Source organism: Athene cunicularia, assembly GCF_003259725.1.
Source record: "Athene cunicularia isolate RWA chromosome 1 unlocalized genomic scaffold, athCun1 chr1_part1, whole genome shotgun sequence".
In the NCBI taxonomy this organism is placed as follows: Eukaryota; Metazoa; Chordata; class Aves; order Strigiformes; family Strigidae; genus Athene; species Athene cunicularia.
In genome coordinates, this window is record NW_020799091.1 from 20,452,398 (window position 1) to 20,480,266 (window position 27,869).

The 27,869-nt window shown below is 36.7% G+C and overlaps 1 protein-coding gene across 3 annotated transcripts in view; it reads left to right on the forward strand.

The window, feature by feature from the left end:
- CDK8 (cyclin dependent kinase 8) overlaps positions 1–27,869 on the forward strand; it is a 50,713-nt gene that overhangs the window by 21,230 nt on the left and 1,614 nt on the right. Inside the window, exons 4-11 of one of the 3 annotated variants that reach the window (XM_026850925.1) lie at positions 6,395–6,452; positions 9,239–9,370; positions 11,489–11,632; positions 13,611–13,680; positions 14,731–14,803; positions 21,719–21,816; positions 23,203–23,281; positions 23,401–23,559. In XM_026850925.1, the coding sequence (XP_026706726.1) occupies positions 6,395–6,452; positions 9,239–9,370; positions 11,489–11,632; positions 13,611–13,680; positions 14,731–14,803; positions 21,719–21,816; positions 23,203–23,281; positions 23,401–23,559 (813 nt within the window). The remainder of the gene's footprint in view (positions 1–6,394; positions 6,453–9,238; positions 9,371–11,488; positions 11,633–13,610; positions 13,681–14,730; positions 14,804–21,718; positions 21,817–23,202; positions 23,282–23,400; positions 23,560–27,869) is intronic. The other 2 variants (XM_026850930.1, XM_026850936.1) reach the window with 2 other exon arrangements.

Here is a 27,869-nt window from a genome sequence, read left to right on the forward strand (position 1 = left end):
TATCTTCTATCATACCCAAATACTTTCTGTACTTCTAAAATTTTTGAGCAGTGCGTGCTTTGATAATTTAGGGTTTTGGTTTTGACTGTTACTGGTAATTTTAATGGTTCCTGGTTTTAATAAAAAAAATGTATTTACATGCTTGATTTATTTTTTTAAACAGCTCTGAGATGGTTTTTATAAGATAATTAACAGGAAGTATTAAATTAAATTAGATTTTCTTAATTTTCCAGTGCTCTTCATGTGTTTTTTAATTAAAAAGAATACTTTAATATTTAGATTTAATACATGTTGAGTTCCATGGAGCCATTGTTTTCACCAGTGTTTGTGGTGGTCTTTTGGTGATAATTTTTTTATAGCCTCAAATCAATTAATAAACACAGCTGAAATTATCTTAACTGTGAATGCACATCTTTGAATTCAAGGAAAATAATTAACTTCAGAAAAGTGCTGATACTATCATTTCAGTATGGTTGTATTGACACTTCCATTGTGCTAGAGTACTATTTAGCCTTGCAGTAGTCAGTTTTTTGTTCAAAGTGGAAACAGAAGTGAATTATTTTCTTTAACCATAAAATGTTCAAAATAAAGTCAAATCTCTAAGAAGGCAATAGGGGAGCATCCCACCTTGATAATAAGGAAATGTTTTGGGTGTATGTTATGATTACTTGAAGATCAACAACTCAAGACAAATGTACCTTAGTAAGCATAAATGTTTTGTGGGTCATAGACCCTGAGATGGGGTACCAATTTTGCAAGTCTAGCTGAAGGCTTGTAGGTTTTTGCTGCACAGTTTTTCTTGTCAGAGGACCTAACTGCAAAGTGATAAACCACATCAGTTTATTAAGATTTCTGCCGCTGTGTCATAAAAGTGTTCTTCCAAGCAGTCTACAACTTGGTAAGCAAGTTGTAGTTGTCTTTCAAAACCTTTTTTATTTTTATTTTTTCCATGCAATTGAATTACAAACCTCACTGCAAGATGTTTTTAATTTATTTGTGTTTCATGTTTTTTAGGCAATTTCTCACACACAGCTGAAGAGGTTGATTTTTTTTTTTTTTGTATGATTGTGGGGTTGTGCATTTGAATCTGTTCCTGTTTTGTTTAATATAATACTTTGAAGTCTAAAACTTAAAAAGTCATTAATTCTAAATCTTAATAGAATCACTGTTGGGGTCATGATTGCAAAAGCAAAATAATTTAGGGATGAAAGCACTTTGCTTAGTATTGTTCTTTTAAACTGCTTTTTAAAAATGAAAAACAATGTTAGACTTTTTTTCAGTTGTCTTGGCTTATCACCGGTAGAAATGGGTGGGATGGCCAGTTCTGAAAATCGGTGGCACAGCCATTAACAATGCACAAATACTAGTGGTTAACAAAAGTCACTGGTGTGACTCACCCCATCACTGTGAACCCTCTCCTGAGTAATGTTTTAGGAGCCAAACAAGATCTTACGTATGCTATCATCCAAATGAAAATTGATTAGGATGGTACTAAAACCTTATTAAAAGGTACATTAAAATGGAGGTATAAAGAGGGTGAGTGTGTTCATGAATATACATGGGTCTACTGCAAACATTTAAGTGGGGGGAAAAAGGTACCATTTACTTTATAATACCATAGTTCAAAGGAATTCTGGTTACTCATTGATAGGTGTTTAAAATCATCCTTTGAAAACTAATGACTTCAGAAATAGCCTACTAGCAAAAACTGTGGGGAGTAGTAGTTCCTACAGACCGGGTTTGATGCTAAAAGTACTATCAAAGGTCACAATGGCTAAGTTGTCCAAAAATGTCAGTTTTTTTCCTCACTGCTTTGGTGAGTAAAACTTAGTAGAAGAGCATGAGAAAATGTCCTGTGATTTCCAGATACCACGTATGTGGATATAGAGTAAGTAATCATCTCCTGCTCCTATGAATGACTTGCTGTGAATAACAGGAATGCTGTCTTTGATATGATCACATCTCATCAAGACATAGATTTGTCTAATTTTCGTGTTGTTTGCATTTTTGTCTTCAAAATAAAAACCAGATAATTTCTAAAGTCTGAGTTTCCCCTCTGAATGAACACAAACATTTTCAGTGTATATTAAGAAGCAATATGTGAATGCAATGTTTCTTGAAATGGAACACTGATTTTTTTTTAAAAAAAAAAAAAAAAGATCAGTCCTGCAGAAAAGGTGTGAAGAAAATCCATGGCTTGTAACCTTCATATGAATCAATAGCCTTACAGAGTGAGGCAAATCAAGATACCATAGTGGGATTTTGTAAAGTAGAAGATGCTATACAAGGCATGTAAAACAGTCCCTCCTCTATATTTAGCATTAGTGAAGCCTCAGCAGGAGCAATGTGTAATTTGGGCCACTAATGTTCAAACAAATAAGTGGCTCAAGTTAATGCAGCTAGAAGGAAGCAAGAAAACTGGTTGTGCATCCAGAAAAAATAACTGACTAGGCAACAGTGAGCAGAAGAGAGTCCTTTTAATCTAGGTGATAGGACTGAAAAGAGATGTAGAACTTCAGAAGCGTAACAAGCCTTTGCAGTGAAGGAGTGGTTGTCTCTTCTTTCTGCTGATGTGTAAGAGAAGAGGCAGTGGGAGTAACCTCCATTTGTTGTGTTAGAAGAAAAGAAAAAACACTGCAATAAAGAAGAGTGAGAGAGTGCATTGCCTGGGAAATAGTGCAGCCTTCATGATAAGAGACTTTAGGATTAAGGTAAACAGAGCAGCATCACGTGTTCGGTCAGGCAGATGGATGAAGGTGACTGTCTGAAGTTCTTTGTAGATCTATAAACCTGTCAGTATAGCCTCTGTTTTTTTAGCTTTTTTTTTTTTTTTTTTTAAATTAACCTGCTGCTTAGAATTTCTGTTTGCACTTTGCAAATAATGATTAAATTAGAAGTACCTAAAAATCTTTCAGTGAGGATCTTTTTTCTCTCTTCAGTAGTAATAGTGATTAAATGCACAAGATTAGGATTTGTCTAGGAATCACACAAGGAGTCCTACAAAGCCAGATTTAGGACAAGATAAGATTTAGTGCTGTGTCATGGTCACAAGGCAATTCTTCCATGAGAATGAATTATTCCCTTGCTGCTGAGGTGGTTGTGGAGGAGGGTGATTCTTCTTAAATTTTGTTCTATGGGGCTGTCAAAAAGTTGTTTTGTTGGTCTCTGAAGTACTCAGCTGTACATGGCTGCATGGCTCTTCACATTTGGTTTAGGATCATAACAGCTTTCTCATTTGCATTTGTCTGGCATGACCAAATTATTATACTTGACAGCAAAAGTAAATATGTCTCTATTAGAACAAAAATGAGTGACTAAAGTCAATCATTTGTAGTTACAAAAAAAAAGAGCTGTTTCCAAGTAACGTGTTCTCAGAACACTATAAAAATTGCCGAAAGATTTCTTTTTCTTCACTTGCTCAGTACAGGTGATTTGAATAAGCACTTTAAACTTTCATTTTCGCTGGATAATTAAAATTAAATCATAATTTAACAAATTTAACTGAACTTTGTAAAAATTTCTCCCTTCTGTTTCTAATTACTGCTTATTTTACTTTGTAAATAAATTTCTAATGCCCAAAGAGACAAAATCTGGAGAGTTGGTGGTTTGTTGGTTTTTTTGCTGGGTTTTTTTTCAGATGGTGGACTTGAGTCAAAGATACCTAACAAGAATTGCTGACCCATGTTTTGATTTTTGTTAGAGGACTTGAATGTTTTTCAGTGAGTCCTCAAAATGCTTATGGTTTAGGAACACCAATACTGCCCCTATATTGCTTTCTGGTAGGTAGCCCCCTATTAAATTTAAATACTGATTAATGGTCTTGTTTGGAAATTTCTTTCAACTAATGTTGTTCCAGGCTGCTAATGGCTGCAATGATTTAGGAATGGGAACCTTCAGAATAAGACCTCAGATTTTAAATTTAGGTTTTTTTTAATCTTTAACTGTTATGATATATCTTTGCAGTGATGTGACTATGTAAGTATTTTTGTCTGTAGTAAGAATTTTCTGTTTCACAGCTATTTCAGTGAAGGGCCTTTGACTCTAGGAAGAGGTGAACTGTGAATGGTTATTCCAGATTGATTTAGAATTTTATTTTGTGGCTTTAGAAGACTCCTACACGGATTTCTAAATTGTCTGTATTTTAAAATGTTTTCTGTAAAACCTGAGAGGAGAAAAAAATCTGAGTGTGAATCAAGCTGTTGCTACTTATTTTGCTAACCAGTACTGTCTCATCTCTTTGTGCTTTCTCTTCTCATCTGTACCTACCTTGATTTTAGGGTAGAAGATTTGGGGGGCAGGAATTATTAACCAGTGATGTGCTGATTAATCATCTGGCATAATGGAGTCTGTGTGTGAATATGGCTCCTTGTCCCTATAAAAATCCAAATAGTAAAATATTTTAATGTAGAAACATACTGAGGATGTTACAAGCATTTTTGTAGAGTATTATCAACCTGTGAAGTTACGGGGGGGGATTATACTTCAGGTCAATGTATTATTTATCTGAAAAAATTTAGTTCCTGTGTAATGTATCATTAACTCTACTAAAAAAAATATTAATTAGTCATGTAGCTTATTAACACCCCAGATACACTGAAGCAGCTTTTTGTAGAATATCTGCATATTTTCTTCTTGAGTTGTAGTGTAGCAATAGAGTGGTTTATGTGGTGAAATATGTGTTTTCTTACTTGGCAGTTTGAATTGCTTTAAACTTCAACATTAACTCTGAATTTAAAGATTTATGCTGCTTGTTTTTTTCTAGGACTTTTCTAAAACCAATCAAAATTGACTGCTTTGTGAGCTGTGTGCCCACATACTGCACGTTATTTTATGTTGAAGCAGTACTTACCTGGAGTGTATGCCTTTATTAAAAGAACAAAAAACAGAAACAAAACACTAAAACAAAAAGAGGTGGGGGGGGGAGACACCACTTCTTCTGCATATCACTGAGATAATGCAACAGAAGTTGATTTGTTGTTATTGCTGTTGGAAAGATAATGGGATACATCTTTTTGATCACAGTAACATTTTCTTCTGTCTTTAACTTGCTCTCAGAGAAGAGATGCAACACCTCAAATTCCTTTTGCATGTTTTGTACATGGATTGTACGGTTTCAGAAATCCATGTTGGAGCCTTTCATAAGCAGTAGTAATTAAGTTTCTCAAGGAAATTTTTTTCTAGGTTAATAATTTTTTGCACTTTGTTTTACACAGTATGAACTACTGCTAGATCAATATCAAATCATGGTCTTTTGTGTCTTTGAATGTGTTTACATCAGAGTCTGATAGATTCAGGAAGACCTGAGAATTTCCTAGGATACGTGTTTGATAAATCACACTAAGATACTGGGATTTATTATATCAAATTTTAGGTAGCCTAAGATGTCTTGCTGGGGTACTTTTTTCTTCAGATGGATTTAAACTGGGAAAGCAAAGCAAGAGCTATAACTCAGCCTTATTGTAATTCTTACAGTTCACAACTGAATAGGAGCCCCAGTTTTGTCCAGGATATTTACAGTATGAATGGGTTTCTAAATCACTGCATTTCAAAACAAGTCTGGTATACATTTTCAGCTTTAGCTGTGAGTTTCCTGACTTTTTTCCCTCAAAGTAAGCACTGCAGGTTTGATTTATATAAAGTGTTAGTATTTGAGGAATATTCTGACTGCAGATACGAAGACTGGATTATGAGAAACAGTATGGCAGAAAATGTAGGATTAAGAACTGAGTGGTTATGTTTCTAACCAGCTGAACTCTGGCTCAGTTCTCTCTCTCCCTAGCAAAAGAAAGAAAGGGAAGATGGAGAGAGAAATAATGTAAAGGCAATGCTTTCCAGTTTTGCAGCTGTCTGAAATAGTATACACTTGTAAATAGGAATAATTTAGATTTTTTCTTTCTCTCCAATATGAAGTGATATGTTAATGTTTAATCTGTATTTCACTCAGGTATTTTTTTTATGTAAAATGTGTCTGCAAATGTGCCTAATGACCCTGGGCGAAACATCTTGTAGAGCTGGCTTCCCATCCCTGTGCTGGGAGTGCAGGTGGTGGGCAGCAACAGGACTGCCTCCTACCAAAAAGATCTAGGGCAATTTTGGTAGAAATCTCAATGGCTCGGTGACTGCCAGCTCATGCAGGTAGAGGACAGACAGCAGGGTGTCAGTTAGGGAGCATGGTGCTCGAGCATGGAAACGCTGAAAGGAAACAAGGAAAATGCAGACAGGGAGAGCTTGTGTCTGGGTCCTTGTAGAGCTTTACTGTGACGGAGAAACTTGTCATTTTTATCAAAACAAAGTTGGTTTAAAACTGGCAAAACAAAGCTTAACTAACTTTTCAGAGACTAATGTTTAGGTTTATCGTGGTATATGTATTGTATATTTATTTTTTTTTCCACAGAAACCTGCTAATATTTTAGTTATGGGTGAAGGTCCTGAGCGAGGAAGAGTAAAAATTGGTATGTTTATATCTTTGATAAGTCCCAGTGTAGCATTTAAGTTAGAATGTTCTGAAGGTGCAGTTGTACCACCTAAAGTAGTCACTGTAATACTAGTATGTGCCTGGGCACATTGCCTAAATGCTGTTTTTTGAGTGACTGGCTTCTTGATATTAGCCCCATGCACCAGTTCTGACGATGAAATGCTGTAGCCTCATCAATGAAAAGTGGAAAATGTCATTATATTTTGTTTACACGGGTGTTTGTGTGGGGTGGGGGATTTTGATATGGGGATAAAATTGAGAGCTAGCTAGGGGAAAGGAGGAGAAAGAAGTAGGATTTTTAAATTTCCTCCATTTACCCCTGTATGCCATGACATTATCTTGCTGCTGCTTATAAAATCTAAATAGGGAACTACTCATTATTGCAAACCTTAAATTTTATAATGGAATCAAAGGTGGCATTTAGCCTACAAAATGTTCGGGAAAGAGTAGACAGGTCCCTTGGAGGTGAATGCAAGGGATCTTAAAGTCCAGAAAACACAGTAATGCAGCCAAAATGCTTAGTGAGAACTACTGCTAAATGCTCAAACTGTGGTGTACCCGGGTAGGAAGGACCCAACACTTTCCCCACTATTGTAACATTTTCTGGTGGGAATTACAGTTCACAGTGAGAGGATAATTTGTAGAACTTCAATTGTTTTAAATTAAAGTAAATAAATAAATAAAAATTAACTGTAGTCTAACAGTAATAAGCTATACAGGGCTGTGCATTAGTGTGGCAGTGCTTTTGATAGCAGACTGCTAATGCACAGCCAACTTAGATTTGTTATGGTAACACAGCCCTTTTTGGAAGTTGGGGTTTTTTTTAAAGCTAGTTCATCCTTTTCACTTCCCTCTGGCTTTCTTTTATGAGATTATTCTTCTGCATTGTTACTCTGTACTCTTACTGTTTTGTTTATCTGAACTATATTGTTAATCACTAGTATGATTTGGGATAGGATTTTCCTGGAGCGTTCAGTGCTGCTCTAGTCCTTCCCTCGCCCTTTGAAATCCAAGAGGCAAATGGGCCAGGGCTGAACACTTCTGCAGATCCTACCCTGAAAGTTTTTAATGCCCTTCCAAGGTTTAGTTCACAGTAGAGATGGAGGTCTTCTCTGTACAAAACAGGTACAGCATGGACAGTGGAAGGGAACATTTCTTCCTATTACCTTATTCTTGATGGGGCGGTTGCTTCCAAAATTGAGAATGTAGGTCATCCTCTGGGCACATTCACTTTCAGCTGTGGTGGTGATACTTGCTGTACACAACTACTTGCTAGTAATTGCACATAGACCACCCATTTATTTCTTAATTTATAGTTTTGAATTAATTTGGGAATAACCTAGAGTACAAATAAATTTAGTCATACTTTGTTAATGGACAGGTGAAAGATTCTGTATCGGACCACCAGTCCTCTGAGCCATCCATTCCCAGCAGGGAAAGAGTGGGGGGGACACCCTGGATTTCTAAGTGTGTTATCAAAATGTAGATTTTTTTGTTTTTTTCCTTACTTTCTTAAGATACTACTACAGCAGGAAAGAATGCAGAAGTTATACCCATACCAAGGGCTTCCACTTTTCCAGTGTAATTAATTTTTCTAAAAAATACATAACTGGTATTTAACTTAAAATAATTTTATAAGCTTTTTGTGTCATTTTGAGTCATAAATTCACTTTCTGCCAACAATTTTCCTTATTTTTCAGAGTTACTATGACTTGATCATATCTTGAGTAATTGATATTTTAATGTAGAAAACTGTAAAATGTTTCTCTTTTTAAACGCAATAAACCAACCATAAATAGGAATGCATATGATAAAAAATTATTAAGGATTGTGTAGTCAAGTTAGAGACCCATATCTACAGTGCAGTTTTCCCTCAACTAGTGAGCTATAGCGTGTAGGTCCTTTTCCCTCAGAACGGCTACTCATCTCATTTCATTCAAGTCTTTCTCAGCATGTGTATATCCCTGCACCACAGAGTCCCTCTGTTTTGGGATTTGGGGAAAGGTGGGTTGGGAAAACAGTTTGGTGGGAGAAGTTGTATATTCTAGTCTCTGCCCATTTTTTTCTGTATCACTTATATTCGTAGTTCAGACAATTCTCTAGGCAGCTACATTATACCAATTCTAAAATGCAGGTTTTAATGATATAATGCCCCCAAAAAGAGTTTTAAAATCACAACCTAAATGGTATTTAGTACTGCTATCTTGATACTGGAAATACGTCTTGACAGAAAATTAGCAGGGATGCAGATGCAGTAGGCTTAGTTGCTGGTTTTGTGTGAAGGAAATCTTGCTACAATTAACTTCATGAGGAGGGAGCTTTTGTGATGTGCACGTATGTATTATAAATCATTCTAACCTTTGCAGAACCTGCGTTTTGCTCACATTTAAAATGCTGTTTCTTGAAACATCATCCTGTAATAACACAATGTTTTACTGGAGAATATAGGTAAAATGAGTCAGGATTTACCAGTGTCCTGAGAAGTGAGTTGATGCGCTTTTTCAGAACAATGGTTAATTCTTTGTTCTAAATGGCTTGTGTTAGTAATGATTTATAATGATATACCTTATAGGGGATGACATCCAGTAACTTCTACAAAAGCTTTAAGACAATCTGCTCACAGAATTCATATCTGCTACAGTCTGCGTTTGCATTTTATTTAGCAGTGATGGTAGCCTAACAAGTAAACTCAGTTTGTTTAAAAAAAAAAAAAAATTGGTAGTTTTCCTCAAATTTTAAAGCACTTCTCTTTGAATTTTGCAGCTGACATGGGCTTTGCCCGATTATTTAATTCACCTCTGAAGCCTTTAGCAGACTTGGATCCCGTAGTTGTAACATTCTGGTATCGAGCTCCAGAGTTGCTTCTTGGAGCAAGACATTATACCAAAGCTATTGGTGAGTAAATTGGATGAAAACTTTCTGTTTTGTTCTTTATATAAAGTCTACCCAAGTATTGAAGCATTGATGAGTAGCACAAAGGACAGTAGCTAAGGTAAAGGTACATTACTGATTTATTGAAGGAATATTAAACTTTGACACATTGTTAAGTTTGCTATGGTCTCTGGCTATATATATAGGAATATTTCTGGGGTTTGGCTCCAAATGCCCTGCGATGTAATATAAGTTTATCTGGCTTTCACACAAGACTTTCATAAATGCTGTTAGAGGCAATACAAAATACAGATGCATCTTTGAACTATTAGTATAATCTATATTATGATGACAATGAGACACAGTGCATGAATTTATAGCAGAAGTTTTTACCTAGTATAATAAATACAAGAAATAAGGAATGTACAGAATGGAGAATATATTTGCTGCACTGAAACTAAACTGTAATTATAAGCTGCACTTTAGCCTCTCTCTATGGCTTTTTCAAAGCACAAGTATGAATAGGAATTGCTTGCGGTAGTGAGATGTGGTCATTGTCATGTAACAGGCTAGGCTCTGATGCTGCATCGGGCATATCCAGAAAAAAACAAACCTCAGAAAATGCAGATGCTGTGAGGATGGCATTAGTTACATCACCTTAATGCTGCATCCTCCTCGCCACTTAATTCATACTTGCCAGTCTGAGTTTTAACAGCTTTGGTATGGGGTGGCTGACTTCGCTCTGCCAGTCTCTGCTCTTGCCATTTCAGGGGTAAGGGATCACTGGTGGCAGGAGCCGGTGTGTGCTGTGGCTGTAGGACAGGGGAATAGAATAGCCCAGTAGCAGGCCAGGGTGAGGTTCACATTTTGTGGATGTGAAGAGCTTTGCAGTGGGAGGGAAACTGTTGGAAAGAGGACTGGGAAGCTTTTCCTCTTGCAGCTAGTTTAAAAGATATGTTAAAGCCTGGTAGCCATTTTTGGGGTAATAAATTCCCCTGCAACATTCCACTTACTTTACACAAACATGGAGGTTGTATATCAGCACACATGTTGTTGCTGTAACCTGAAAATCTTTCCTCAGGCCGTAGCTATTGTTGTTTTAAGATCATGTCAGTGTTTTTGTCAGAAATTGTATAATGTTTGACTTAAATGTATTTTCATTTACTTTTCCATTAGTACTGTTTCTTTTATAGATTAAATAAATTTATTTATATGTTCCTTTAAACTGCTTTTTTTGGTTGCATTTGCATGTTCCTTCACTTTCCTGGCATTTTCTTCTGCGTGCAGCATGTGAAACTGCATGGACAGTCATAGCCTTTAGTACATAATTTTTTTCGGCATAGATAAAAACTGACTGTATACAAACACTGAGTAATGGGGTTATGCTCTCTGCATCATTTGCTTTTGTCCTTGTTCACGACCTTTTCTTGTTCATTTAAGGTTCAGAGTAGCATTACTTTCTGTAAGTTAAAAATTGCCTTTTTATATATGAGAAAAAAATCAGGAAAACAACGGAAAATTCAGGCTATCTGATTTTGCAGATTGGGACATAACAGTTAAAGGGTTTTGGTTTGGTTTTTCTAAATTGATTTTATCAAACAAAGGGGTGAGGTATGTGGGCATGAAGCAATTTTCTTGTTACTTTCTTTCCCTGAGGTTTTATAGATAGCACCGGGCTTATTCCAGTATCACTGCTTTTCAACTTGTATTTTTTGGGTCACTTAATACTTAATACAGTGGCTGATCTGAGAGGGCACATTTCTCGGTGGAAACAGTATGGCAGTGAATGGGCAAGATGTTGGTTGGCCTTTCTTCATTTGTATTTTATGTGTGGACAGTTACCCAAACAGTTTCCTCTTTTTTTTTCTTAATCAAATTCTTTTTTTTTATAGCAATAAATGGTAACTACATTTTAAAAACACAACAAAAACTTGTATGATACTCTGTCAGCTCCTGTGTAGTTACTAAATTGTGTACCTCTATCTGAAGCTAGAAGGAAAAGTTGAAGTGTTGCACTTTTACAAGAGGAACTTGAAATTTTTGGTGCAGGGACCTTATCTCTGATAAACTAAAAACTAACATTCTACCTCACCAAGATCCTTTTGGAAAGATTAATTTTATTTCTGTTCTCCTTTTTTAAAGATATTTGGGCCATAGGGTGTATATTTGCAGAGCTGCTAACATCAGAGCCAATATTCCATTGTCGACAAGAAGATATCAAAACTAGTAATCCTTATCATCATGACCAGCTGGACAGAATATTCAATGTAATGGGATTTCCTGCAGGTACATACTGTATTTTTTTTAATCACTGCTGTTCAAAGAAAGATATCTGTATTGCTTTCTTTGCATAGGAAAGTGGCAGCTGATCAAAGCAAGAAAGCTGTTCAAACACAATCTTTTATTTCATGAGTTATAAATCTAGAATCTAATGGTCATATTAGATATTTTACCTATTATTAATGATAGGATTATCTGTACGTATACATGTACCAACGTTTTATAGTTTTAAAAGATCATGTTTAATGGTGGTTGATTATAAACCAGAAGAAATATTTCTGCATTTCTTCAGTACCAATGGTAGATTTGGAAAGTTACTGATTGTATGAAATCAAACGAAATCTATACATTGAGTGCATATTATGCAGATGTTTAACTCATGCTAAATTAAACATAGCATTTGGAAGGAGGGGAGGGTATTTCAGGTTGTTTTTTTTTCCCCTTGTAGAAAAGCTTGTGATATAGAGAAAATTTCTTTATTCCAAACCAGAACAAAGAACAGGTTGCATGAACCAAAAAAATTACAATGTGGATATCACTTGTTGCATTTTCCCCTCAGTGTTGTTCATATCTTGTTTTTCTACAGACTGTCTTGCATCTTTTCAGTTAAGGCTTTGTCTCCTAGTGTTTTCATGATCACAGATGTCAAAATAACAGGGGCCTTATTTTTACTTTTTGGTCATCTTTCTCCTCACTGCTTGTGTTTCCCTCCTGTTGTCCATTGACTTTTAATAAACTTTCTTTACTGTTCTGGTGGACTGTTTTCTTCCTATCATATGGATTTTGTGATCTTTATGTTTGTGTGGTTCTATAATTTTGTTACTAAAGTCACTCTTGTGTTTCCCTTTGACTTTTTTTGTCCTGTCTGTACTTCATTGCTTCTATACTGCTGTATGGGATTCCTGGATGTGTTGCCTTTCTGCTTTTAGCCTAGAATTTTACCCTTTCTTATGCTTTTCTTCCAGTGGGTTTCATATTGTCTTTGTGTAGTTTACATAAATACTCTCATTATTGTTTCGCGATTGGTTTCAATAATCCTTTCTAATGGTCTGCACTTGATTTTTTTTTTTAACATCTTTGGTTCTTACCAAGAAATATTATTTTTAATTGCAGCAGATTTTTTACTTTTTAATCGACACTTGCCATATTCAAAAGTTCATGTCTTTGGGATAGGGAAAGAGAAGAATCTTTTATTTAAATAAATAATAATTAACTTTTATTTATTCGCTTAATATTTTTAAGCTCCCAGTGTTTGCAGTTGTGATAAGACTTACTAAGGATTTGACTTGAATCAAAGTACTTGCTTTCAGAGCCATTTCAGGAGTTACACAGCATAATATATTTGAGGCTAGGTGCTGTTAGTGATTGATTTTATTTTTAAATCCATTTCAGGCTTTGTCTACACAGAGAAGTTGAGATGAAATATTCTTTAATTTGAGTGTGCAAATGTTACTTTTTCTCAACCTTTTCTCGGCTAATAGTTATTTCTTTCATGTTGAGACAGAAATTTACACAGGACCTCTGGGCATTTTCCTGTAACTGAAGACAGTGCTGTCAGAATGGAAAATCCTGTAGAAGGAGACAGCGTTTGCAGGAGTCTTGTGTACTCCTGTCCTGAGATCATGGCTGTGCCTGAATAAATTAAATAGCAGTCCTGAAAGACGCAAGCCCAATAGTTGACATGTTTTTCTTCTGTGTTGTCTTTTGGGCATATGGTGATCTTCATTGTAGCTGGCAGCTGGTTTTTTAAGTTCTTGAGTTAATCAACTCACAGCAACCTCTTAGGTGTTGGTATTGTGAAGATTTATTGTGAAGAGGTGATGCAGGAATATGAGCCAAGGAGTACAAAGAAATACGTAACTACAAGGTTAGAGAATAGAGAAGCAGAAGAAAGAAAAAATCAGGTCTGTGGAGATAGTTGGAAAGTTTTTGTTTTACTTGGAGGAGAGAGGAAGAAAATTACTAATAAATACTGATTTTGCAGATAAAGATTGGGAAGACATAAAGAAGATGCCTGAACATTCAACTTTAATGAAAGATTTCCGGAGAAACACGTAAGTCTGCTTTAAGTTGCACTTTGAGAAACCATATTTTACTTCTCCCACCCACTCTAAATTCCTTGTAGCATGGGTTATTTTTCCATGTAGATGCCAAACAAGAACTATGAAGAGGTTATGACTTCGATTGTGGGGGGGGAAAAAAAATCAAGTTGTTTCACAATGATGAACTTGGCCTGTTGAGGTGGTATGAATCGGAAGAGTATCCAGAGACAGACTGTAAATGGTAAAGGTGGCAGGTGTGAAATGGGTGATGCCAGTAAGACCCCACACACCTCTGAAGATTGCTAAGCACAGTTAGTCACAGCTGTTTCCAAATCCATGGTACTGGAAATTACTTTTCTGTGATAGCTGCATAAAAGGAATCTGGTAACCTTATACTGTTTCCAGTAAACAATGGGTATAATTGCCAAGTTTGGTATCTAGGGTAGCTTATGAAGGCTAAAGAAAAGAATAGCTTTGAGTTTTTCTGTCACATTGCCAGAGTCTAATACCTGCACTTAAGACCCTACCCTGTTGCCTTGTTTCCACACCAAGGGATTTGGGGCTGCACTGTTACATACATTTCTTGCATCTGCCATGATATTGTAACCATTCAGAAACCTTCTTTCTGAGCTTCTCTTCAAAAAAGTAAATTCACAGATGTTCTTGTAGCAACCTGCACATTGCAGGAGAGTGTTAAGATGGGATTAATATTTATCTTCATGTTTACTGGCATTAGCAATACACAGAATGAAACTATATAGTAGTAAAATTGTTAAAAGGCAGTTTAAATCCAAGTGATATTTTGCTGTCTGCATGTGATTAAAAAGTGTTCTTTTTGTGTGGATGCGGTGTGTTTTTACAAGCAGGTGAGGGAGAGAGAGATGCGTTTCTCTAGTGTCTGAATGATTTTTAAGCAATCTCTGGTGTTGGTAGTTTTGTTTTTTTCCTAAATGGATTAGCAATGGAGACTAAACTGTTCTTACTATGTTTTGTGGCTACTAAGAAAGCTTTGCAGTATCAGTGATTTGCATATTATAAATGTTACTTTTTTCCATTTTCTAGGTATACCAACTGCAGCCTTATCAAATATATGGAAAAACATAAAGTTAAACCAGATAGTAAGGCATTCCACTTGGTAAGTTCCTGCATGCTTAAAAAAAATCAACCTCCTCATAAGTTGCACTTGTTCAAAGTGAGAGTTGAGCTGGTGTCAAGTACACTGTGACTAACTTCATTTTATATAAAGTTAGTATATATATAAATATATAAATATATAAATATATAAATATATAAATATATATATTATATATATAATATACATTATACCTTTTTTTAAAATAAAGGTAGGAATAACCCACACTCTGCAATCTGAGAACTGCAAAACAACTTTATTTTCTCACATTGATAAAATTATTCTGTGAGTCGTTCACTGCATTACATTCTGTATCTAGTATATCAGAAGTTTTCAGTCTTTTCATGTTTAGTTTCTAATTATATTTGCAGTGTGGCTGCAACTCTTAGCCATCTTGCTGCTTTACATATGTTTAATATAGCCTATTTTTTATTTTTTAAAAAAGGCCTAAATGTCTAATTTTCTACATACTCATTATTAAGCTTACAGATTTAAAACAAAAAAAAACCCCACCTTGAGATCTGAACATGTAGTTTGGAAAATTTTAGTATGTCTTCCTGGTGCACTAATCCTTTGTAGCTTTCTTATGAAAACTTTTTAGTACTCTTGCAACAATGATTTTCTGTCTCAAACATGTAACTTTTTTAAATGCAAACTGCAGTTAAAATTATAAACTTGCTCAGCCTTGGAACTGCCTGTGTTATGTTGTTTCAGAAGTTACTATATTGGGCCTTTTTTCCTGTGTTTTAAGGAACATTCAAGTCTCTAAAATAAAATTTATATATATACGGAGAAGAAAGAATTTAAGTATATCTAGTCTCTCTGAAAGGACATTCTCCTTATCTTGATGTTTCCAACTCAGATTAAATGTTTTCAGGCTAGAATTACAAGGTCAGTATATTACTGGAGAGGCAGGAGTGTGGGAAGAAAATAGGAGCTTTTTTGCTCTTGGAGATGAAAGGAATGGTTTGGAGGAAAGGGAGGATGGTTAAAAGGCCTGAGTGTCTGAGGACATGTAGCTTTTGTTAAAATCACTGGAAGCCGTACCTTCTCTGATAATCAGACCCGGGGGTTTTTAAGCTGCCATCTTTTTTCTGTTCAGTACTTTTTCCTCCATATAAATCTTGGAATTTATCCTTCAGTCAGAGCAGCTCTGGGGCGATATTCTTTGCGTGGCATACCGCATAAGTTATACTGAAACTGGTATAAAATAGAATGTATATTCAAGGTTCATGTTAAAAACAAACACAAGTATAATCAGGTGAATCAAGTAATCATTGCAAGAAGTTACCTGGTGGTTGTACCATTATGCATCATTTACTGTCAAGTGTTTCTGCTCTCTGAAGGTAAAAGTTGGTGAAATACTAGTGATGTTTACATGGGCAAGAAAACTAATTCTCTCCAGTTGAGATTTTGGTTTTTTAATGGATTTTTGTATCCAGATAGAATTAAAAGCTGCTAAGCAGTCAGTATATTTATATGTAATGCATAAAATTATGTTGATATGTGAGCTGAACTTCCATTATGCACAAAGTAGTCCATCCAATTTTGCTCATAATGAATCCAGTTACCATGTAGCTATTTATAATAGAGCTTCATAAATGCATTTTTAGTATTTACCAAAATGTTTTATGTTTCAGCATAAAAATACACACTTTAAAAAAGATAAATTTGATATAGCAAGTTGTTATTATTATTGTTGTTATTATTACTATTATTATTATTATTATTAATAATATTTAGGCTTTGATAGGAATATTAGTTATTAAGTAATTCAACAAGCGAAAACCAATGACATGTCCACCGAATAAGATGTTTTGCATAGGATGGTGTTTGGATGTGAAAACTTATCCTTGGATTTCAAGTGAAGCACATTGAATGAATTTGCAGATCTTTCTCATCCGCTACTCTAGGCAGATGTTCCACAAAATTATGGAAATGCATACATCAGTACTTATCTCCCTAATTCCACTTTCTTTGAGAACAAACATGATGCTTGTCATCTACAAGTTTGACTTTTGACATATCTGGAGCCTAAAGCTTTCAAGATTAGGCTCGTGTTGCTGTACCAAAATCTGAAAGTGGCTGTCACTAGCTGAGAAAACTCAAGTCAATTCTGCCTGCTAAAATCAATCACACTAGATTTTCATGTCACACCTAGGCAATCTGAGCTAAAAACCTTTGCCGTGCAACAACCTGCGTAACGTGGCCAGTCACTTCATCTTCAAGTAATGCAAGTGCTTTTCCCCTCTCTCAGTCCCTCAACTATTTCTTTCTCACTGCTCTCTCATCTGATCATTTAACACAAAGCTCAGGTAAAATTGAGTAGTTCAGGCTGTGCTGTATGTCTTGGCAGTCCATAAAAAAGACTTTCTCTAAATGAACTATCCTCTATTAAGAGCTGTGAGTGCTCTGGCCAAATTGACCAGAAATTTCTCATCCACCCTGCTAGTCTTGTGATTTTAGAAATTGTTTTAAATAGAACAATGAAGTTAGAGCAATCACATGAGAATAGCTTTAAACACATACTACAGTGTTTTTTCTTCTGCCTATGGTATCATAACAGGCTGGTAACTGTTTGAATGTCTTCAACATTTTTATTCAGCATGTTTGTATTTATACCAAAAATCAGTGGTTACATTAAAATGCAATATCAAGGAATGGTGTCCTTTACCAGGCTACTACTAACCCTCCATCCTTGGCCATATCTGTTAATACTGGACAAGAGGACCAGGAGGTGAGTTTGAGCATCGACCCCTGAGTGAACATGCTACTCAGCTCTCACCCACTTGCTTGGTTTGGGCTTCTACCCACCTTCCCTTCAGCAAAACTGGTAGTGAGAGAGAGAGAGCACTCAGTGTCAGTGTCAAACAAGATAAAAAGCAGAGTACTTAGTAGTGTAGACAGAGCCATATTCATTTGTACCTCCCATAGGTACAGATTGCAAACTGTGAAGTTGGTCATTCATTAGCTCCAAGAGGATCCTTTAATTTTTCTGCTAACAGCTGTCTGTCAGAACAATGAAAATCAGATCCCATTTAAAAACCTTGGCCTTTCCTAAGTAACATTGTAAAACTGTCCAGGGACTGCCAAAATCAGAAGGTGTCTTAGGTTTGCACTCGCACTGAAGCTAGGCTGAACTGCAGGTGAATGCCTTAGGCCCCTCCACCACAGCCCGAACAAGTTCAGCAGATCTTTTAGTACCAGTTCTTCCAGAGATACTCAAGATCCTACTCTTACACAAGCTGTCTCACAGCCCTTTTACTCTGCATCAGAACAGATAAACTGTTTACATCAATTGTAAAATATGCCAGAATTAATAATTCCAGGAGTAGTAAATTCAGAGTTTGTTGTCACTGCCAAAAATGAAATTTTTTTATTTCCCAACTTGAATTATCCAGATTTTTTCCCTCTTTACTGACATTTATGCACATAGTCGCTTTTCACATGCAGAACTGATGTGTTACATGAGACAACTTTGGTTGCTTTTGCAGCTTACATTCTTTTCTACTTCCCTGATTTATTATTTAAAATGAATATGTGACTGCTGCTCTTAGTTAATTGAGTGATGCTTCATCTTTCATTTGGTTATGGTGGTCCATATCCACGGCAGTGATTGTACCACTCATTGCTGATGGATAGCTTACTGAATTTTTCTTATGTCATTCAGCTGGGTGATTTTTTAATTGAAAAGTTTTTAAAATAGAAAATATTTGTAATAATAGGTGAAAGAATCACTTCTATGCTGGCACCTGAACAAGGGGGTAAAATAGAAGTTTTTGATCCCTGGTGTGATAATGGTTGCACAATCATTAAATTTCTCTTCTGGTTTCTGTTTTCTGTTGCTGATTATTACCAAGTTTGCTCACATCTTGTCAGCATGCAGTGGACAGCTTTATAATCTAATTGCCAGAAATGGTGCCAGAATTTTGCAGTGTTTTTTGATTGTGATGTTTTTCAGTATGTTGACAATTCATTCTCATTTTTTGCCTTCCCTTTTTCTGGGAATTTCAAGAATTGTTCTGTTCAAACCGATATCATGCAAAGACTACATGCAGACTCAAAGAGCTGAAATAACTTATTGTCAGTTGTTGTTGGTGGTGTGAGAAACAAAACTGGACTGATGGTGGCGATACATATTTATTATGTTCTTAATTATGATATTAAAACTGAAGGCTGAGGAGAGGAAATACTTTGCTAATGTTAGCTGTCTGCAGTGGGAAGGTCTGCCGTGTGGTTATGTATGCTCACTTAATAGCTAGTGGAAGGAGATGACCATAGATCATGACACTGGATCTTTATAAAAAAGGTGACTTAAATCCCATGAATAGCAAATGTAAAATCAGTATCATCTGCCTATGAGGTTTCTGCATATCTTTAGATCCTGATTAAAAAAAGGTTGAAAGTGTAACATTTCTTTTAAAGGTCACTGTCTTTGATAACACATCATGGTGTAGTTTTGCCTTGGACATTGTATTCTATGGTGAAACATGAATCACTATTTTCCTTTTTTTATGTAATATCTGGCGGTTATCTCATTCAGCCTATGTATGGTGCTTGTCCAGCACAGCTGTATTCCACAAAACTGCTGAGTAGATGGAGAGAAGTATATGCATGTACACCAGACCTTTTGACTAAGAATCTCTTATAGAATGCATCACTGCAATTCAGTGCTAGAGTTAAATAAAATCACTCTGGTCTGCTATTCCTGAAACAGAAAAATCTTCAGACCTGTGATGTTTCAAATGTTTTTTTTAATTGGAAATCACTGTTGAGATGCTGCAGTGACAAAGGTATGAAGTCCAGCCAGCTTTTGAAATGTTTGCATAGCTGTAAAATGAAACCAGAAGAGTAAAACCAGTACAAACGGTTTTTAGAATTACTTTTCAGTCGATAATGTTTTGTTGACTTTAGATTTTATGTCTGTTATTAGTATTTGAAGTTACTCAGGAGGAGTTCCTGGGTATCTATCCTAAGCATTTCTTATAGCATGTTCATCTAAGTAGCAATGTTTGTAACTGTTTATACAGATCTCTTGCTTTGCTTTGGTCAGTTTTGGTTATTTTAATTTTCATTGGATATCACCTTAGGATTTTTGCTCTGCTGTTTCTAAAAAGTCTTGTATGCCTTTTTTTTTTTTTTTTTTAAAGATGGGCATCAGGCAGCAAATAGCCTAATATGCTTCTAGTCCTCTGTTAAAAGTTCCCAATGAGAGTAAGAGGTGCTTTCTCAAAGTGTAAGGTTTTGCTGGACTTTTAATTGAACTGAGTTCAGCTATTTTGTAAAACATTATACTTTGCCTTGTGTTCTCCATTTTTATATTTTGTGATTGTCTTCATTGTCTTTAACCAACTCAGGCATTTTGGAAAGAATTTTTTTGTCAGGTAGCTGATGCCCAATCCATCAGTTGTTGCAAAGGTAAAGACTGAGGACTTAACAGTGATAGTGCAACAGCACGAGAGCTCAGATATGCTGTGCGCATGGAGGAGGCAGCTTATTGGACTTCTGTAGGGTATTTTGCATCGTCATGCAAAAAAAAATCAACTAAAATTCAAGATTTTGCACAACTGCTCTTTTGAGCAGCATGTAGTACACAGATGTGTCTGAGTCCATATTTGTCAGAATAAAAATTGGAGTGGGTGATAAAAAGTTATCTGGCCAGGTGGGTGTTTTGAACATGCTGACTATTCCGTTCTTTTACAGCATAAAGATTTTCTGAGGAGTAACTTCATATAATATCTTTAAAATACTGTGGATGACAGTGGAGATGTACTAATATGACAATACTAAATAATAAGCAATAATGGACATGGAATCACTTGTTTATTAATTGCAAAGAATTATTTGAATTTAGATGGATGTGATGTTGTTTCCTATTAAGTGCAGTGTAGTTGAAGAAACCGGGATAAATATGTGCATGTTACATCTTCTTGTGGGAAGTGAACTGACCATTAAAGAGAGAAGGACTTGGAGGTGCTGGTGGATGAAAAGCTGGACATGAGCTGGCAATGTGTGCTCACAGACCAGAAAGCCAACCGTGTCCTGGGTTGCATCAAAAGAAGTGTGGCCAGCAGATTGAGGGAGGTGATTTTCCTCTACTCTGCTCTCATGAGACCCCACTTGCAGTGCTGTGTCCAGCTCTGGGGCCCTCAACATAAGAAGGACATGGACCTGCTCGAGTAGGTCTTGAGGAGGGCCATGAAGATGAGGAGGAGGCTGGAGCACCTCACCTACGAGGACAGGCTGAGAGAGTTGGGGTTTTTCTGCCTGGAGAAGAGAAGGCTCCAGGGAGACCTTATAGCGACCTTTCAGTACCCAAGGGAGTTTGTAAGAAAGATGGGGACAGACTTTTTAGCATGGTCTGTAGCAATAGGAGAAGGGGTGATAGTTTTAAACTAAAAGAGGGTAGACTTAAGACTAGATATAAGAAATTTTTTAACATTGAGGATGATAAAGCACTGGTACAGGTTGCCCAGAGAGGTGGTAGATGCCCCATCCCTGGAAACATTGAAGGTCAGGTTGGACGGGGCTCTGAACAACCTGATCTAGTTGAAAATGTCCCTGCTTATTGCAGGTTGGTTAGACTAGATAACCTTTAAAGGTCCCTTCCAACCCAAACTATTCCATGATTCCATGATTAAAGCTGCTGGTGTGTTGTGGAAAGTCTTTGAATGCTTTTGTTAAGATTTGTGACTGGCAAGATTTGTGAGTGTCCTAGTCTTTGCAAGTTAAAGTAGTTGTTCTTCAATGGGAAATGAAGTTACTATTTTAACAAGAGAGAAGAATGTGATTATGCCATTTATGGTTAGGGTTTTGAATTCAGACACATTTGTATCAGCTTTTCTTTCAGGAATAAAACAGTGAAGTTTCTCTTAACAGTTTTGTTAATGCAGAGCTTTTTATTTTTTATTTTGGCAGCTTCAAAAATTGCTCACTATGGATCCAATAAAGAGAATTACCTCAGAACAGGCTATGCAGGATCCCTATTTCTTAGAAGATCCTCTTCCCACATCCGAGTAAGTGGTCGGTTTATGAACCTATCAGTACGTCCAGAGATGCTTTAGAAATGTGTGCTTTCTCTCTGCTGTAAATATGTTTAAGCTAAACACTTGCTGGCTAACAACTGAAGAAAGCTATAACCACTAAAATGCCATTTGTGGTTTTTAAAATTAAGTAGCATTCTTATTAATCTCTTGCTTTATAGAACTTTGATCCTATTAGTTGCAGAACTAATCTTGTTATTCACTGACAGGTTGATTATGCATGCTACAGATCTTTGCAGACAACTGCTAAGTGCCCGCAGGTCCACTTCTCTGCTCCAGAATGCCAGATGACACTCTCTAATTAGTTTACATTTTTCTGTCTTAGCGTTGTTGTAAATTCAGTGGGTGGGGGAAGTTAACTCTATGTTTCTGTGCTGTCATCCTTAAACAACTTAAATCCATTTTCTTTAGACACTCCTCTTTTCTGTTTGTACAGGGAGATTTACAAAAGGAAGAAAATTTAGGGACAGTGAATGATTTAATTAAAAATTAAGTCTCCCTCCCTAAAGACTAGCCAGAGAACATGCTTGTACACCTTTTTAGGAAAGCTATTAGTGCATCCTGTGTATGATTCTCTACCGTTATCTAGGGAAGAAATTATAAAATATGGTATGTATATTTATAAGCAATTAATTAAAAATGAAATTATTTCACTAAAACCTACTGGTTTATTTATAAGAGCTGTCTCAGTGATTTAATGTTGTTATGTGCATGATTCACTCCTGCAGAAAATGCCTTTAGGACAGTGTTGTCTTCTTTCTCAACTTTAGGTTGGCATTTTAATGTGAATACACAATGAGTAATGCTAACAGGTGTACAGAGACTTTATTAAAAATACATTCTACTGATTAAAGACAGGTAAATATTAGCTTGCACTAGCAGTAGCAAATTCATGTGGACCATGAGATATGAATTGACAGATGAAATTTCTACTTATTTTTAAACTTTGTTCCAGGTGGTTTTATTAAAAGTTAGTGGAGTTTCCAGGAGTATTTTTAGTTTGTCCTGAGATTGTGAATTACACGATAGTTGGATTAAGATAGCTCTTTGTACCCTTGCAGATATCTAACAGATGGTGTACCTTTCCAGCCACCAGTTTGGTCCAGTTACCAGAAACCATGAAAACTATTATAATAGGAGTTTAAATAATTATATAAGAGGCAACTGAAGATTAAAAATAAATGTGAATAGGTTTACTAAGTTTTAGAACATGATGAAAGTAAGACAGGGGAAACTTCTCCATTAGTTACAAGTATTAGGCTATGGCTCAGGCAACTTGAAACTAGCATGGGTGAAGTATGAATGTTACAGGTTTAACACTTCTGTTCTTATACAGTGATAGACTTTTTTGGGGGGCAGTGTTTTTGCAGGTTGTCAAATCCCTTACCCAAAACGAGAATTTTTAACAGAAGAAGAACCAGATGATAAAGGAGACAAAGTAAGTACTGGAAGAACAGTATCATCATGCTTCACTGGCTTTCACACTATTTCCTGTTTTCATGTTATTTCATGTACTGCTTTTGAGTTGAAATTTTTCTTTGTGTTTAAACAATTGAGAAGAACCAGCAGCAGCAGCAGGGCAATAACCATACTAATGGAACTGGTCATCCAGGGAACCAAGACAACAGTCACACACAGGGACCCCCACTGAAAAAAGTGAGAGTTGTTCCTCCTACCACTACCTCAGGTGGACTTATTATGACCTCAGACTATCAGGTATTTGTTTTATTCATATCTCGTGTCTTTGGTTCTCATGTTTACAGCAGTGTTTCTTTAAGCTAAAAAAGTAGGTTTTTTTAAATGTTACTGTATTGACTGGTATTTTTTGGCATCTTTCAGATGTTTTTTCAGACGCATTTAGTTGATGGCTTGCCTGTGAATTGATATGCTGGTTCTCCTTAGGTTAGAAGTAAGGAAATTAGGATCAGAGATTATTACAGTTATTAATTTATTATCTTCTTATTAGGGAATGCTGATTGTCAACCAGGAGCCTAGCATGCTGCACTCTGTATCACCTAAAAATACCGTTCCTTATTTGAACAAGCCTGTAATGGTAGGAGGCAAAGAATATTGCAGTAAACAAGGTGTGACATAACAATCTGAGCAATAATTTTAGTTGGGCAAATGTATGGGAAAGCAGTATTTTGGATGACAAACAGAAAGACCTGACATGATGCTGTCATAATGTCTGTTTTGAAGGCTGAGGAAGATTCCAGGTTGAGTAAGCCCAGTATTATAGATCTGAAGAGGCAGGTGAGTTGGTGAACAAGTGAGTGAGGAAGTTGAGGAGTGTAGGAAAAGCTTGAGGAAGACTTGAAAACTGTGTTCTAGCCTTCCTGCATTTGAGATTGTGGTCAGACCTTAGGAAATCAGAAGAGTCTGGAGCAGAAGAGTATCTGTAAGTCATCCCAGGGAATGATACCTTAATTTGTGGGTTTGAATGAGGTTATTCCTGGAGACTGGGGAGAAGAGAGTTAAAGACAGAACCTTTAGTTAATGCAAGCTAAGAAGTACAAAAGAGGAGCAAGAAAGACTTCAAATGATATGCATAGTAGCAGTTAGAGAAGTGGCAGATTTTGGAAGCCTAGGGAATAGATTTCAAGAGGAGGCATGCTGGTGGAAATGTTAGCCTGCAGGAACTGATAAATACTGGTTCATATGGAATGTATAGCACAGAAGGCCAATTGGAAGAGAGTCCTGGATGAAATAAAAAGATGGAGAAGTCAGAAACTACTGCCACTGTTTTCAGTTAAAGATTAATATCTAAATCTGAGACCCTAATATTGGAAACCCACTTAGCTATGCTTGTATTCTGTAGCAAAACTTAGGGAGAGTTAAAGAATGGTTTCAGTAAAACTGCTGCTGCCAACCTACTTTTCACAGTTTGATACTGTTTCTCCATAAACACTAATGGGGTTTGAAATCTTGTATTTCAGAGTTTGCTCCTGAGAGTACCAGATAGTCTCAAAGGCTGTCTGGGTGCATTACCCTCATCCTTATATAAATCTGTTTATTTCCAGCATTGGGCAAAACTCAAAAGTACTAAAAAATTTATAGCAAGGTATTTTCAGGAGCTGTATTGAGACCCTTCATATAGTCCCCAAGTGCCTTTGCTCAGCTTATTCCAGGACAACAAGAGCATATCAGTTTTCAAGATATTCTCCTTGAATGATGTAAATTTTTAGAGTTGTTTGACACTGTTTGGAAAGTTTCAGCCTTAACTACACGGCTGCAGTGTGGGGTGCCTCTGAGTATAAACATCATCTGTCTTTTAGTTGGATTACACATCCCAGAGCACTCTTACAGGAGATTTATCCCTTTCAATTTGTCAAGCTGCAGTTGGTTGCTATTTCGGCCTTTTAGCTGGCTCTTTCTACCACTTCTGTGTGTATTTTGAAGAAGGCAAATACAGCTCTAAGTCTCTTGATCTTCGCCTTATGTTGAGTCATATATCTGAGGAGATTGATGCAGAGGTTGCATGTCCGGTGTCAGGGAGCACCACTCACGTGTCCTATTTACATGCCTTTCACCACATTTTGCTGCTGCAGCTTGGCATTTTGAACAAACTTCAGCTTCCACTTTGGTGAGCAAGAGCTGAGGTTTGCTACTTGAGAAGTCAGAAGACTCGAATTGCCTTGGTAGGAGTTGACATTTTTGTTTTCAGCTCATGCTTTTGTACTCTCAGATACCCAACCCAGGATTATAGCTGGGGGCAGCCCCTGTCAACAAATGTAATTTCAAAGTAGTTTTGCCTTGAGATAGTGGCAATTGCTAATTTGCTATCTCAGGAGCTCTTATTCATAACTTGACTGCTCCTGACTAATCTTTTTGCTATCGTTCTAGGAGGCAAAACACCTGGTTTAAAAAAAAATAATAATAATCTCCCCCCTCCATCCCCAGTCTTGCAAGAATTCAATGGGTAGACTTGTTCTGATTAAAGTATCTGGAAGACATGGTAGTCAAAGGGAGGAGACCTTGAACTTGCTGGCACTAGAACAGAAGCAGTTAAAAGCTGCCTGTTGGTGGTTTCAGGTCTCCCTGAAAAAAATTCTTCACATTTTTTGTGTCTGATCCTGCAACTTGAGGAGACAGCAAACAAATATTACAATACAGCCCTCTGTTTTAATCAAACACCTGTTCCTTTGTTCTTCATTTAATTTGCTCAAATTCCCCATATAAAGCTTGTGAAGAAGGATTGCCATCTCCTGGGCAAGGCACACTAAGACAGTTTCTCCATCCACTCAGAAGTCACATTGCTGTCTGCAGAGCAAGTTGACCTTGGATCCTTTTCTAATAGTAGTTACATGGCACACAGACTTCCTTGCCTTCTCATTCAAGTCTGCAGTGTGATACTTCCAAATGCAATGTGATGAAACAGGCTGGAATGATTCCACTATTCTGAGCTTTTGCTTGTGATAACCCTCTTGGTGCTTAATGGTATTTGCTGGATAATTAGGCTGGGTGTCATGAAAGAATCTGATTATTTTTAATTGCCTCTGTCTTAAAGTAAGATCTGTTTTAAAGTAAGGATGCAGAAAGTGTTTACAACTGCCATGAATGGTCATTTTTATAAATGGTTAAACTTGTGATAGTTTCCTGCATAGAGGAGCCAGGCTCGGGCAAAAAGAATATTCAGGGATTTTTGCTCTCTGAAGTACATCCTGTATTGATTACGTGGAGAAGGGTGACCCAGAGCTCTGATGCTTCTGTTGACAAAGTGACTTAGTCCATCTCTCAAGACTGAAGGCAAACATCACAAAAGTTCAGTCCCTGTGTTAACGGTGCAGTTCAGCAGTGCTGGCATTAAGTGCCAGTCAAGCCGTTTCTTCCCCTTTGCGCTATCCACCCCTAGAGAATTAGCTCAGTCCTGTGAGCGTATGTTAACAGGTAGAGTTTGCCTTTTCATTTCTGCTGCCATCTCAGCATCCTGATTATAGCTTCTGTTCTAAATGCTGAACGGCAGGAAAAAATTGAGTTGTTTTTTATGATTTATGTTGCAACTTACAAAATCTGTAAAGCTATTTTAATATTTTACTTTTTCAGGATGTTGATTCACCATAGTTTTGCATATTCAGGTCTCAGTAGCAATACTTTAGTCCTGGAATATTCACCTTAGAGAAGTTTCCAGACCTTTACTAGAACAGCTTTTTCTAACAATCCTAATAAATCTTGCAATATCAAGAGTTCAGAAGCTACACAGCAGTTTCTAAATGCTGCAGAATTTCTGTGTGTGTAAACTTTAACATAAATGTAAACCAGCACAGTAATGTACTGAAATTGTGTTAATGTAACAATGTTAAATGCTACTAAGTGGTCATATGCTTAGATTGAAGATCTTGTGTGCAGTCCTTTTTTCCTGTATAACACATGATGTGTAAATAACTAACTTTTTTAGGTTAAAATTGAAGTAGGCAGTTGTTGGTTTGCTTAGAGCTTCTTGCAATGATGAATGCTCCACTCAATAAATAGTGGTAGAAATGCTGGATGAAAGGGGCTCTGGAGACCATCTAGCTCAGTCTCCCACTTTAGCAACAGTCCTGCTTCATGCTAAATCTGGTCTGCCATGGCTTTGCTTAGCTGAGCTTAAAAACCTTTGTAGATGAAGACTTCACAGCTTCTCTGGGCAGGTTCTTCTAGTGCTATACCGGTCTCTTAGTGATATTTTAAAGGTTATTTTTTTCCCCTAATGTCTAACTGGAACCTTCTAATCCACAATCTGTGACCATTTCCCCGAGATGTCTGGTTCCACTGAGAAACGTGTGGCTGTTGTCTTTAACTCTCCTTCAGGTATTTTTAAGGCTGCTGCTACATGACACCTTAGCCTAAATAAACACAGAGCTCATGGCCTTTGCTCCTAGGTCACACAGAAGGGTGGCAAGCATATCCTTTGTATAGGAAAATCTCCAGAATAATGCAGAGTGGCTCATCAACAGTAAAATGCACTGTTTGGACCTCCACCCCAACATACCTTCTAGGCAGGGGAAGAGAGCAAGTGGAGGGTACCACTGCCGTGAGCGGTGGTAGCC